At 47.9% G+C, this 14590-nt stretch overlaps 1 protein-coding gene across 5 annotated transcripts in view; it reads left to right on the forward strand.

Moving 5' to 3' along the window:
• Positions 1-14590, forward strand: part of Emid1 (EMI domain containing 1) — a 52844-nt gene that overhangs the window by 23498 nt on the left and 14756 nt on the right. For all 5 annotated transcript variants that reach the window (XR_005877670.1, XM_040746780.1, XM_040746779.1 and 2 more), the window contains exons 6-12: positions 1099-1216; positions 1583-1672; positions 2392-2538; positions 3698-3796; positions 3934-3986; positions 4355-4417; positions 4521-4565. Coding sequence is in view for 4 of the 5 variants with exons in the window: in XM_040746780.1 (XP_040602714.1) it covers positions 1099-1216; positions 1583-1672; positions 2392-2538; positions 3698-3796; positions 3934-3986; positions 4355-4417; positions 4521-4565 (615 nt within the window). In the remaining variant the exon portion in view is untranslated. The remainder of the gene's footprint in view (positions 1-1098; positions 1217-1582; positions 1673-2391; positions 2539-3697; positions 3797-3933; positions 3987-4354; positions 4418-4520; positions 4566-14590) is intronic.

Here is a 14590-nt window from a genome sequence, read left to right on the forward strand (position 1 = left end):
GTGTGTGTGTGCGCGCGCGCGCGTGTGTGTGCACGTGTGTGCGTGTGTGTATGTGTGTGCGTGTGTGTGTGTGTGTGTGTGTGTGTGTGTATGTGTGTGTGTAGAAGTCAAAGGACAATTTGGGTATGTTCTTTTCTTCTATCATGTGGGTCCCTGGAATTGAACTTTGGTTACTAGAATTGACTGTAGCAACTTTTACCATCTGAGCCATGTCACTGTCCCTAAGATACCACTTTTTTCCTTCTCTTTTTCTTTTTCTTTTTGAGACAGGGTTTGTGTGTGGAGTTCTGACTGTCCTGGAACTCACTCTGTAGACCAGGCTGGCCTCAAACTCACAGAGATCCGCCTGCCTCTGCCTCCCAGTGCTGGATCAAAGGTGTGCACCACCAACGCCCAGCAGCTACCACTTTTTAATCATCTTTTTCTTCCAGGGTTTCTGGACACGCATAGGTACTCACTGTCCTTTTACTCTGCTATTCCCTCCTCTAGGAACTTGTCCTGGTCTGATGTGAGGAAGTTTAATAAAGTGTTAACTGTTAGAGGGGAATCTGGAAGCCAGATACCCGAAGAAGGAGTGGTTACATAACTACGAACTATCCGCTGTGAGGACAGACCACTGTCACGGTCGTCTTTTCTTTTGTTGACTCTTGGTCAGGAGCTTGGCATACTTGCAGAATCTTCTTCTTTGTTCTAGCCCTAATGTGGGAGTGGGTGTTAGACCCTCCAGTTTCCCCTGCAAAATCTCAGTGGTACAGCACTTGTTTGACATTCACACACACACACACACACACACACACACACACACACACACAGTTCCTCCCAACCCCTGTCAAACTTTAACAGAAGCAGCATACAATTGTGGCCAGAAGATCCCATGATCACGGAGCTCAACTTGGGTGGCAGCAGCATTGTGGAATGATTGTTCCACAGTGCGTATTATGAACTATGTCACTTATGAGATTCTGGGCCCCTGTTAGCCCAAGGTCTCCACTCACAGCTGGATTTTGCTGGCTCCTTGAGCCTCCCAACCCCCAAGGCCAAGGCTGGATTGTGTCTAGTGAGTTCCTGGTGCCGCTCCATCCCTGTCTTCTTCCACAGGTGGCTGTTCTGAGTGTCACAGAGCAGACAGTGTCCTCAATCCCAGCTACCCCTGAGGATTCTGCCCTGCCTTGGGCCCCGTCTGCCCAGGACAGCCCTGAAGATGGAGACCGGCAGGGTAAGGGGTTCGTACATAACCCCATGTGATAGTTTAGGGGAAGAAATGCCCCATCTGACCCCTCAGGAGGGTCTTGGTCTTCCCAGCTTTCCAGTGGCCTTGACCAGAAGCACTGAGGACTCCTGAGCACTGGAGTCTAGGAAGCAAAAATTCCAATGGAGGGAGGGGATCTGGGATCTTCCCTCTGAGGCCCAGCAGGGATGCTGACTTCTGTCTGACTGTTCAGCCCAGGGTTTACTAGGAGCTAGTTAGAACAGGAGGGATGCTCAGCAACCTCAAGATAGCAGGGGCTGTCTGAGGGACCAGGATGGGGTGGGGGTCAAATGCAACCCCAGAACCGCCAAGTTCGCATTCTTTGCCCTGCAGATAGAGCTGACCCTTGGGAGCTGCCTGAGCCCACTGGCCCCAAGGGAGACCCTGGCAGCCAGGGCCCAGTGAGGATGAGAGGCCCACCAGGTGAGTGTCCACAGGCTGCCTCCCAGGCCTCTTTTATTATATTGGTTGGTTTGTTGTTATTGTTTGGTTGTTGTGTGAGACAGGGTCTCACTATGCAGTTTTGGCTGACCTGGAGCTTGCCATGTAGACCAGGCTGGACTTGAACTCATAGAGATCCACCTTTCTCAGCTTCCCAAGTGGTAGGATTAAAGGCGTGTGCCCCCAAGGCTGGCTCTGTTCGGCTCCTGCAGCCATCCCTCCGTCTTCTGCGGGCATCCCTCCCGCCAAGGGACTCAGAGGATTCTTTCATTGACATAGTAAGGTGGGCAGGCCCGGCCCCCTGACCCGGCCTCCACTCAGCAGCCCTGCAGTGGTGCCTGCTCGTGCCTTGGCTGTGAAACTGTCTTGGTCCACTTGGCGCATGCACTCCCCTCAGCAGACCCTGAGCTGGGTCCTGGGTGGGACCAGCCCAGGCTTTGCTTTCAGGATGGGGGCTAGCTAGGCAGATGAGAAACATCAGTGACTGAACCCCTCTGACCAGGGTTCTGTGAAGGACACTGGGAGTCTGAGAGCCCTATAGAAGGAAGCCGAGAACTGAGACAGAGAGCCGGATGCTGTTCTTCCTGGGACAGATGGCCCAGGAGGTGTCACAGGCCTGTGCAGGCTCTTTTGAGTCCACTGCCTCAGACTTCCTTGTCTCTGCCACCCAGGTGCCCACCAATCCCTGTTCTTAACTGTAGGTCCACAGGGCCCCCCAGGACGCCCTGGTCAGACCGGCACTGCAGGCATCCCTGGAGAGATGGGCCCTCCAGGTCCGCCAGGCCCTCCTGGGCCCCCAGGACCTCCAGTCCCTGTTGGGCCACCCCATGCCCATATCTCCCTGCATGGTAAGTCCTCCCCTTGCCCAGTTGTCACCTGGTGCTGCCAATCTCTGTTCACAAAGGAAGGACACTGAGAGGAAGGTCACGACGTGCCACATCCACACTGGGGAGAGGGGGAGCGGTTTCAGACCCACATGCTCAGAACCACCAGCACTGGGCACTCCTCATGCCTCAGAGATGGCTGCAGTCCAGTCCTCAGAGTGCTGGGAAGCTCCAGGCTTAGCTCAAGTTGTGAGCTCTGAGCTCCCAAGGTCACAGCCCTGGGCCTGTTGCTCAGGGTGGTTCCAGCCCCTCCCCTAGCTGAGCAGCAGCATCTCCTGCAGGCAGCATGGCCTGAGGTTGGAGTAGTCGGAGTGCCCAGTGGCAATTTCAACCCCATCTGCATCTTTTTTTTTTTTTTTTTAGTTTTTCCAAACAAGGTTCCTCTGTGTAGCCCTGAGTGTCCTGGAACTCACTTGTAGACCATGCTGGCCTTGAATTCACAGAGATCCATCTGTTTCTGCCTCCCAAGTGCTAGGATTAAGTGGGCCACCACTACCTGGCTCCATCTTGGTGAATGACTAGGTACCATTCTTTAGTCATTCTCTTCATTTTTTTCATCTTGGTGAATGACTAGGTACCACTCCTTATTCATTCTCTTCATTTTTTTCATCTTGGTGAATGACTAGGTACCATTCCTTAGTCATTCTCTTCATTTTTTTTTGTTGTTGTCATTGTTTTGTTTTTGTTCCTAACCTCAGTGTCCTTATTTCTGTTGTGCAGATGGCAACAGTGCCAATCTCCTGGGGCATAGAAGCCCGAAGCAGGGCAGACAGTTGGTCCTGAGGCATAGGAGCCTGAAGCAGGGCAGACAGTTGGTCCTGAGGCATAGGAGCCTGAAGCAGGGCAGACAGTTGGTCCTGAGGCAGGGCAGACAGCTCTCACTCTTATTCTCATTTAGCAAGTGACAGTGAAGGAGAGAGCCAGTCTGGGTGTCACTAGCTGGACTGTGGCAGGGTTAGAACCCAAGTTCCCTTCCTCTCTATATCTGGCTCAGGTCCTGGTGGCCCTGTCTGTGCTGCCGGCTGTCCTACAGGGCAGTCAGAGCCACTATGGCAGAGGGGATAGCCGATGACTGACTGCCCCCTCCCCTAACTCTGCTCCCTTGCTGTCTTTCCTCTGCCAGGAGATCCATTACTGTCTAACACCTTCACTGAGACCAGCAGCCACTGGCCCCAAGGACCCACTGGGCCCCCAGGCCCTCCAGGCCCCCCAGGGCCCATGGGTAAGTTGAGTCCAGGTCTGGGGAAGGGTAGGACTTGGTAGGAAGCAGCAGGACTGGCTGTGGCTAGGAGACCGTTGATGGGGAACTTCTTAGCCGTGTGGTCCGTTCTATTCCTGAAGACATTCCGTTTTATTCAGGTCCCCCTGGACTTCCTGGCCCCACGGGTGCCCCTGGGAGTCCTGGACACATGGTAAGTCATTATCCAAGTTCTACCATCCATGCATAACTCCATTCACCCATCTGTTCATCCATCCATTCAGTAAGTACTTTGATATGCAAAGTGCTTTCCATAAATCTTCTTAACTCAATTCACCCAACAAGCAGCATTATTATCCCTCGAGGCGGAGAAAGGGGGATTCTTCGGGTTGCAGCCAGCACATGGGGTGGGGACGTCTGACTCCAGATCTCTTTAACAGTCTGACCTGCCTGCTGTATGCCGGGCATATAATGAAGCCTGGGCCAAGCTGGGGCTCCCTCACCATTTCCTCTATCCCCATCTCCTGTCTACCCTGTCCTACCTGCCCCGGCACAAGGCTGAGGCTGTGTCTCATTGTTCAGGGAACTCCAGGCCCTTCTGGACCCAAAGGCACCTCTGGCCACCCAGGAGAGAAGGGAGAGAGAGTGAGTACACCGATGACTACACGCGGGGAATTCTGGGGAGTTCTGGGGTCCCAGATGATAGCTCTCATCGGTAAACATAATTTTGTTCCCTCTTCTTATACAGGGATTGCCTGGGGAACCTGGCCCCCAAGGGTTAATGGGGTTGCCGGTAAGTGCTGCAGTGTCCCCTAAACCCACCCTCCAGGATCCCCTCAGCCCAGGCTCCTGAACCTGGAGTACCCGACCCCTCTGTGTGATTCCAGAGTGGCTCCTCCTGCCAATTGCTGGGACCCATCATCCATCCTTTTCAATCTGTGTGTGGTTTTATAGCTGTTGCTTTCTCCACATGCCTCTGTCTCTGTCTCTGTCTCTCTGTCTCTCTCTGTCTCTGACTCTCTCTGTCTCTGTCTCCCTCTGTCTCTCTGTCTCTGTCTCTCTCTTTCTCTCTCTCTTTTTTGAGACAGGGTTTTTTTGTATAGCTTTCAATACTGTCGTGGAACTCACTTTGTAGACCAGGCTAGCCTCACTCACAGAAATCCTCCTGCCTCTGCCTCCCAAGTGCACCACAGCCTGGCTTATATTTCTCTCTTTCATTCTCCATCTCTCAATGCATATTTGTCCGTTTCTCTCTTTAATGTAGCCATTTTTTTCTTTAAGTGCTTTGACTATTTGTTATTAAGCAGACACATGTCTAGGATTTCAGCACTGCCTTTGCCTTTGTGGAATTAATACCTATATCTCTAGAATACTCAGATTCCGTTTTTTCTGGTTTTAGAGTAACCATACAAATGCTGTAATGCTTGCTGTCTGTGTAGGTTTGTGCCGATGTATTTAAAGTCCAATTCTTGTGAATAGCATTTTTCAGATAGTCTGCCATTTGGTTCACTGATATTTTCATCATCTGCGTTAATTATCAACAGGGTTCTGTTTAAGCCGGCCATCTGCTTTGGTGTCTGCCTATCTGCTCCTTTTCCCATGCCTTTTCTTGTCTTCTTCTGCAGCTAGTCACTGCTCTGCTTCTTAGCTGCACACTCACTCGCCTTCTTCAGGACGGAGTACTTTGGGGTCTGTTGCACCCACTAATAGCTTTTTTAAAAAGAAATCCTATTATGTTGGCTTTTTTCACAGTTGCTAAGAACAATATTGTTCTTCCTTCATGTTCCACATGAATTAACATAGTGCTTCCTGTAGTATACCATTGTGAGTATGTGCCACACCCTTATGATGTGAGTGTATTATACCACTGTGTGTGCCACACCCTTATGATGTGAGTGTATTATACCACTGTGAGTGTCTCACCCTTATGATGTGGGTGTAGTATACCACTGTGTGTGCCACACCCTTATGATGTGGGTGTAGTATACCATTGTGAGTGTGTCACACCCTTATGATGTAGGTGTAGTATACCATTGTGAGTGTGTCTCACCCTTATGATGTGGGTGTATTATACCATTGTGAGTGTGTGCCACACCCTTATGATGTGGGTGTAGTATACCACTGTGAGTGTCTCACCCTTATGATGTGGGTGTATTATACCATTGTGAGTGTGTCTCACCCTTATGATGTGGGTGTAGTATACCACTGTGAGTGTCTCACCCTTATGATGTGGGTGTAGTATACCATTGTGAGTGTGTGCCACACCTTTATGATGCGAGTGTGTTATACCACTGTGTGTGCCACACCCTTATGATGCGAGTGTATTATACCACTGTGTGTGCCACACCCTTATGCAGATGTGGGAAGTGTGTGCTGTCTTCCATCCTCTTCTTGTGCCATCACTGCTCAGTATCCTTCTTCTGCATTTGTTTTAAGTCCCAGAACACTTTTTTTTTTTTTTGGTTTTTTCGAGACAGGGTTTCTCTGTACTGTTTTGGAGGCTGTCCTGGAACTCGCTCTGTAGACCAGGCTGGCCTCAAACTCACTGAGGTCGACTTCCTCTGCCTCCCAAGTACTGGGATTAAAGGCGTGTGCCACCAACCCCGGGGCACCCCAGAACACTTTTTTGAGAATGCTGAGAATTGGCCCCCCGGGCATTGGGCAGCTTCATTAGCAAGTAATCTGTCATTAAGCTACATCCTCAGGGCCCATAGCATCCTCATCCTCATCATTTTAAAGTCAGTTGTCAAAAAAATAAGATGGCCAGGCAGTGGTAGTGGCATATGCCTTTAATCCCAGTACTTGGGATTACACAGAGAAGTCCTGTCTCTTGGGGTGTGTGTGTGTGTGTGTGTACAAATGTAAACATTGCACATTCTATAGCTATGGTTTGAAAATTATGGTTTAAAAATATTACTGAAAAAAAAAACCAAAACCCTGAACCCATATTGACCATGTACAGATTTTTAAAGCCATTTTTTTTCTGGTTACTGGGGATCAAACCCAGAGCCTTGTACATGCTAAGCAAGCACTCCTATTACTGAGCCACATCCCTAGCCATCTTTTTACTAATATTTATTTTTATGTTGTGTATATAGTGTGGGGGGGATCCTTGGAGGCCAGAAGAGGGTGTCATATGTCCTGGATGGAGGTACGGACAGCTGTGAGCCACCCAGCATGGGTACGAAACCTGAACCTGGGTCCTCTGGAAGAGTAGCAAGTGCTCTTAGCCACTGAGCCATCTCTCCAGCCCCTCCTCTACCCCCATTCTGAGACAGGTCCAGGTCCCAAAGCGTGTGATCTTCCTGCGTCAGCCCCTTGAGTAGCAGGGACTCCACACCTGTGCCATTAGCTCAGTTCTCATTAGTTCTTAGACTAGAGGCAGATGAGCTCCTCTATACACCCGCAGGTTACATGCAGAGACTAAGCCTTTTATTTGAATGCCTGTGGATTTTGGTACCCACAGGAGAATGAATTCCACGTGAATACAGAGGGATGGCTGTAGTCTTTTAAATTTACTGATTATGTGCCATTTTGAATATTACACTTTTCTGTAGATCCAGACTTCTGTCTCCCAGTTAGCTTTCTGTTGCTGCAATGCACATCCTAACCAGAAGCAGCCCGGGGTTCATTTGACTTACAGGTTCCGTCACTGCGGGAAGCTGGGGTGCTTAGGACAGGAACTAAAGCGGAGCGCATGGAGGACACTACTACTGACTTGGTCTCACTGGGATATGCACAATCAACTTTTTGTTTTGGTTTTGGTTTATCGAGACAGGGTTTCTCTGTAGCTTTGGAGGCTGTTCTGGGATTCACTCTGTAAACCAGGCTGGCCTTGAACTATGGAGATCCACCTGCCTCTGCCTCCTGAGTGCTGGGATTAAAGGCGTGTGCCACCAATGCCCGGCCTCAAGTCAACTTTCTTATATAACCCAGGACACCTGCTTTGGGGTGGCACCGCCCACAGTGGGCTTCTATATCAATTAGCAATCAGTATGCCCTACAGACCCATTGGCCAGTCTGATGGAGGCGGTTCCTCAACTGAGGCTGTCTACCCAGGTGCTAGTTTGTTTCACCTTGACAATAAAAACTAACCAATACACTATTGGTAGTGTTTCTTCTTAGCCTAATGAGCACCCTCTAGCTTTTCTTAGAGTTGTAGTCTCACAATGATTCATCTAAACTATTTTAGGGATGGGTGTGGTGCTCAGTGTTAGAGCTCTTGTCTAACATCTGTGAGTCCCTGGGTTCGATCCATAGCACTGAGAAAAATGAATAACTAAATAAATAATAAAGTAATAAATAGGCAAGCTAGGTGTACTGGCACACCTGTGTTCCTAACACATGGGAAGTTGAAGCCAGAGGTCCAAGAGTTTGAGACCAGCTTGGACTGTATAAGTTCTAGACCAGCCTAGGCTACAAACCCCATCTTAAAAAACAAACGGGGCCTGGGGAGATGACTCAGCAGTTAAGAGCACTGACTGATCTTCCAGAGAGCCCAGGTTCAATTCCCAGCACACACAATGCAGCTCACACCAGTCTGTAGCTCCAGTTCCAGGCCTTCTGACGCCTCACACAGACAGACATGCAGACAAAACACCAATAAACATAAAGATAAAGATAAAATTAAGAGCGAGCAAGCTAAGAACCAAGACTGGGAAGACGGCTCAGCAGTTAAGAGCACCTGCTGTTTGATCTTGCATGGGATCTGGACTTAGTTACACATGGTGGCTCAGTCATCCAGTGCCCTCTTCTGGCCTCGTTGGACACTGCATGGGAATGGCGCACAGACAGACATGCAGACAAAACATTCATTAACAAGAACTTTTTAAAAAACTAATCAATCGATACTAAGATGCTTTTCAGGGTCTCACTACGTCTCTCTCTGCTCTGGAACTCATTATATAGATAAGGCTGGCTTTGAACTCACAGAGATCCACCTGCCTCTGCCTCCTGAGTGCTGAGATCAAAGGTGTGCACTACTATGCCTAGTTAGGTTATTGTAGCTTAGATTTTAAAAGATATTTTTGCTGGATATAAAATTATATGTTGGCAACTTTATCATCTTGTACCATTTTAAATGTATTAATTGCCCTATGACCTTCTAGCTTATATAGTTTCTCATGATAAATTGGTTGCTGCTATTCCTCCCCCCTCCGTTTGTGTGTGTGTGTGTGTGTGTGTGTGTGTGTGCGCGCGCGAGCACGTGTGTTACCCGTTGGCTTTTAATATTTTTTTCTTTAGCCTTAGTTTTCAATAGATACAGCAGTGACGTGGCTAGGTATGGTATTCTTTGTGTCTCACCTGTTTTGGGTTCATTAAGAGTCCTGCATCTGTGAAGTTTATTTCTATTCATCATTTCTACTCAAATAAGCACAGTAACAATGTATATGGGGAATTGCATGGGTGTCTCTGCAGTCTGCACTGGCAGGAGAGTGACAAGCCCAGGAGGCAAGAAGGCAGTTCGGTGCAATAGTAGCCAGTGTTGGTTCAAACGCTGGGAGTCTTCTGACCCCCAAGCAGTTTATTTTAGGTGTATTTAAACAGAGCACAACCTGGGGAAAACTATTCTGCTGTCAGGTATCAGTGGCTCACACCTCTAATCCCAGCATTCGGGAGGCAGAGACAGGCAGATATCTGTGGGTTCAAGACCAGCCTGGTCTACAGAGCTAGTTTTAGGACAACCAAAGCTGTTACACAAGAAAGCCTGTCTCGAAAAGCAAACAAACAAAACACACACACACACATATTGATGTTGTTTTGAACATTGAGTTGATGATGAACTCAATCCCATGTCTACAACAGAGCATACAAAGGAAGCTAAATATAGACGTGACTACATAGACATTCTTTGTAAAGTACGCATGACATCTTCCATAAAGATGGACACCTTCCATAAAAATAGGTTCTATAGACTGAGTAAGAAAACCAAGTTTATGAAAATGGATTTGGAACGGGGTCTGGTGCCAGAAGGTCTTCGACCACACAGATTTCACAAAGTTCTTCAGGCTAGACAGCAGGTCTGCTCCAGCTTTCTGGGTGGAAAATAGGTTTTGTGCTCTTTCCTTTGAAGGGACAACCCTGTGAGCTTAACATTCCAGATTCCCCTAGTGCACGCTTGTGAACACAAAGACCTCTGTGTTTCCTACAGGACTTGGGGAGTTAATTAAAAAATTAATGCAAATGTTGTAGAACAGCTTTAGGTCCAATGGAAAGTGTAGAGAGCACCCTAACCCACACATGCACACCCTCTCCCGCTCTCCCGCTCTCCCCCCCCCTCCCGCTCTCCCGCTCTGGACTGGCACTAACCCACACCCTCTCCTGCTCTCCCACTCTCGACAACCCCAGGGGTTCCCTTCATACTTGGTGACTGGCACTAACAGAGATTAGGTTCTTTCTTGATTTATCCATCCTGAGGGTTTGAAAGATGTAAGAGATGTAACAGCCATGTGCTGCCATCCAGTACAATGAAGTTTTATTGCTCTGGAAATCCTCTGTGCATTGTCTGTTCTTCCTCCCTCCTAACTGCCAGCAGCCTCTGACCTGTTTACTCTGTCGATAGTTCTGCCTTTTCTGGAATGTCCTGTTATTAGAACCTTACAGTCTATAGCCCTTTTCATACAGCCTTCTTTCACTTAATAATACATATTTAATATATTTCATCTTTCTGTGACTTCTTAGTGTTGAATAAAACTGTTGTCTGGGTGTATAAATTTGTTTATCCATTTGTATACTGAAGGATTCCTAGGTTGTCTCCATGGTTTGGAAATTGTGAATAAAGCTGTATGAACTCTCATAGGCAGGTTTTGTGGGGACATAAAAGTTTTCAGTTCTTTTGGGTAAAGACCAATGAGCATAATTGCCGGATCATAGATAAGATTACTTTTAACAAACTGCCAAGGTGGCTCTTGGGATGTAGCTCAGTTGATAGAATGCTTGCCCAAAAGAAACAAAGCTCTATGGTTCAGTCATCACACCACATAAATTAGGCATGGTAGTGCACACCCGAAATCCCTGCACTCAGGAGGTGGAGGCAGGAGGATCAAAAGTTCAAGATCATCCACAGACTCAGATTTCAAGGCCAACATGGGATACACAAGACCCTGCCAAAAAGGTCAGAAAAACTGCCAACATGTCTTGCAAAGCAGCTGTACCATACTGCCTTCTGTCTTATTTACCCTCTGTTGCTGTGAGGAGTCCATAACTAGAAAATTTAAAAGAAAAGCATTTAATTAAGGACTTGGTTACAGTTTCAGAGGTCAGTCCATGACCATCAGTGGTGGGTAGCAGACAGCTGAAAGCGTTACATCCTGATCCGCAGGCAGCAGGCAGAGAGAGAGAGAGACTTGGCCTGGTGTGGGCTTTTGAAACCTCAAAGCCCACCCCAGAGAGTTGCCTCCTCCAACAAGACCACATCTAGTCCAAAAAAGGCCACACCTCCCAATCCTTCCCAAACAGTCCCACTAACTAGCCGATGGGCCACTCCCACTCCAGTCACACCTTCCTCATGGCGATGAGTGAGATCTGCACCTAACCCACACCCTCACTCCTCTTGGTATTGTCGTTGTTGAATATTTTGACCATGCGAATAGGTGTGCAGTAGTAGTTCATTGGGAAGGTGTTTTGTTGTTGTTTTGGTTTGGCCCAGGGTGTCCTCAAACTCTGATTCTCCTGCCTCAGCTCCCTGAGCCCTGTGGCCACAGGGCTGTCCTGTCACCTAGGGGGTTTGCTGTTGCCTTATCTCACTTTAATTTACAGCTCCCTGGCTGTGTTTCATGTGTTCATGTGTTCCTTTAGCCTTTGTCCACTGTGGTTGTTGCAGTGACTGCTGAGGTCTTCTGATCATCCTGTTGTTGCTGCTTTCATTGTTGGTGCCGCCGCCGCCGCCACGGTTAGCAGTGTGAACCCATGTGCAATCATCTGCACTAATTCGACTGTTTCTTTTCTCTTCCTTACTGTAGACCCCATCTGCTCTCTCTCTGACTTCCCGTGATGAAAATAAAAAACTTTGGTTATTTATTCTAATCTCTCTTCTGATACATACATTCGCTGTTCTGGTTTCCCCATGAGCACTGTTTCTGCTGTACTGCACAAATTCTGATAAGTTCTATTTCCATTCAGTTCAAAATAGTTTTGTATTTCTCTTGCCACTCCTTTGATCTGTGTAATACTTGAAGTATATTAGTTAATCTCCTGATGTCTTAGACGTTTCCAAGTATCTTTCTGGAATGATTTCTTTGTTAGTTCTATAAAGTTTCTCGTATGATTTTTATTGTTAAGGTATGTGTTTTACGGCCCTGCCAGCTGCTGAATGTGACCGTTTTTGATGGAGGCAAACCACAAACTTAGGATCTCATGCCTTGGGCTCCCAAGTAGCTGGGATTACAGCCCTGCACCACCAAGGTTTTGTTGTTGTTGTTGTTGTTTTTTAATTAATCTGTTTTGTGTGCACGAATGTTTCTCCTGAATGCATGTCTGTGCACCTTGTGCCTGTGGATTCTGAGAATTGAATCTGGGTTCTCCACAAAGCAGTCAGCTCTCCTAACTGCTGGGCCATCTCTCCAGCTCCAGCCCCTTAGTTTTTTATCTTCTAATTTTTAATTCTAATTTTGATCTTTTAATTTTTAATAATGTGTACACATGTATGGAGGCCAGAGGTCACTATCAGGTGCCTTCTATTAGTTTCCATTTCATTCATTCATTCACTCGTTCAGTCATTTGTGAAACAAAGTCACTCAGTGAACCCAAGTTTACCTATTCCACAGACCTCGTTGTCCCTGTCTCTGCCGCAGACCTCAGGGTGTCCCTGTCCCTGCCGCACCTCTAGGGTTACAGGTGCAAGTCACTATGCCCAGTTTTTTTTGTTGTTGTTGTTGTTTCTTGTTTTTTGTTTTGTTTTGGTTTGGTTTTGGTTTTTCGAGACAGGGTTTCTCTGTGGCTTTGGAGGCTGTCACTAGCTCGTGTAGACCAGGATGGTCTCAAACTCACGGAGATCCACTTGCCTCTACCTCCCGAGTGCTGGGATCAAAGGCGTGCACCACCAACGCCCGGCCCAATACCCAACTTTTTATATGGTGCTGAAGTCTGAACTCAGCAAGCACTTCATTGGATCCTTCAAAAAGTTTTATTTTAGATTTACTTATTTTATTTTATGTGTGTGAGTGATTTTCTGCATATCTGTATGTGCACCATACCTGGTTCCTTTGGAGGTCAGAGGGGTCACTGAATCCCCAGCAACTGGAGTTAGGGATGGTGGTGAGCCTCCCTATGGGTGCTAGGAATACAATTCAAGATTCCTCTAGAAGAGCGACAAGTGGTCTTAACTGCTGAGCTAACTCTCCAGCCCCTATCTGGCCTCTTAAGCTTTATTTTCATCATGTCTTTCTATTTAGCATCTGCTTGAGTCTTTAGTTTGTAAGGTTCGTTGGGTTTTATTTTGTTTTTGAGACAAGCTTTCTCTGTATAACAGCCCTAACTGTCCTGGAACTTACTCTGTAGACCAGGCTGGCCTCAAACTCACAGAGATCCTCCTGCCTCTGCCTCCCAAGTGCTGGGATTTAAGGTATGTGCCACCACCCAGCTATAAATGTTTGCTTGTTTGTTATAGTACCCAGAACCACTAGCCCAAGACTAACACTGCCCATGGTGAGCAGATGTGAGCCCTTCAACATCAATCACTAATTAAGAATATACCCTGCAGACTTGCCTACAGGCTGATCTGGTAAGGACATTTTCTCAGTTGAGGTTCTCTGTTCCCTAGTGACTCTAGCCTGTGTCAAGTTGACATAAAAACTGGCCAGCACGTACACCATGATGCTTCGAGGGATGACTAATAGTGTTCGGTTATGTCTGCCCTATTTGTTTTCTACTTGGTCACCCTATTTCTACTCTCGTCTTGCATATTCTCCTTTTTTTTGGTTTTTTGAGACAGGGTTTCTCTGTATTGTTTTTGAGACTGTCCTGGAACTCACTCTGTAGACCAGGCTGGCCTCGAATTGACAGAGATCCGCTTGCCTCTGCCTCCCGAGTGCTTGGATTAAAGGCGTGTACCACCAATGCCAGGCTTGCATATTCTTCTACCGTGTGTGTGTGTGTGTGTGTGTGTGTGTGTGTGTGTGTGTGTGTGTGTGTGCGCGCGCGCGCGCGCGCAGATGTACATGTGTACGTGGAGGCCCAGGTTGACACCAAGTGTCTTCCTCAGTCACTCTCTACCTGTGAGACAGGTTCTCTCACAGAACCTGAAGCTCATCAGCTCAGCTAGCCTGGGTGGCCATGGAGCTCCCAGGCATCGTCTTCCCCAGTGCTGGGATCACAGGAGCCCACTCCTGTGTACCTAGCTTCGCACACGCCTGCTTTGTACCTAGGTCCTGGGCATCCACACGCGGCCCCATGCTTGTGTGGAGACACGTCTCCGACTGAGCTGCCCACAGCTCCATCTCTGCCTTGACACCCTCCGCCGTGCTTCACATTCACTTGCCTTTACATTATGCTGAGATCGTTCCCATCCCTTAAGTTTGTTTCTTCAGCTTCTTCCGGGACATTTTTCTTCAGGACAATCTCCCTTCTTGCTGAGGAACTGTGCCTTCCTCTTCAGTGGGATCACCTGTCTCAGTGTGGTAGGGTGGGGTGGGAAGGTGGGGTGGGTTGGAGGGCTGGGGACTAGCTAGTCCCGCCATGAGCAAGTAGTTGGTACACTGTTCACCTGAATGTGTTCTCTGATCCTTCAATTCAGCATGCCTACATTTCTTAAGCATGTATAACTAAAATGTAACACTCTTTCCAAAGCTAGTGACCCAGTGTCCAGCCTTACCATTTGTC

This window comes from Mesocricetus auratus, unplaced genomic scaffold (genome assembly GCF_017639785.1).
Source record: "Mesocricetus auratus isolate SY011 unplaced genomic scaffold, BCM_Maur_2.0 Super-Scaffold_100006, whole genome shotgun sequence".
Lineage (NCBI taxonomy): Eukaryota > Metazoa > Chordata > Mammalia > Rodentia > Cricetidae > Mesocricetus > Mesocricetus auratus.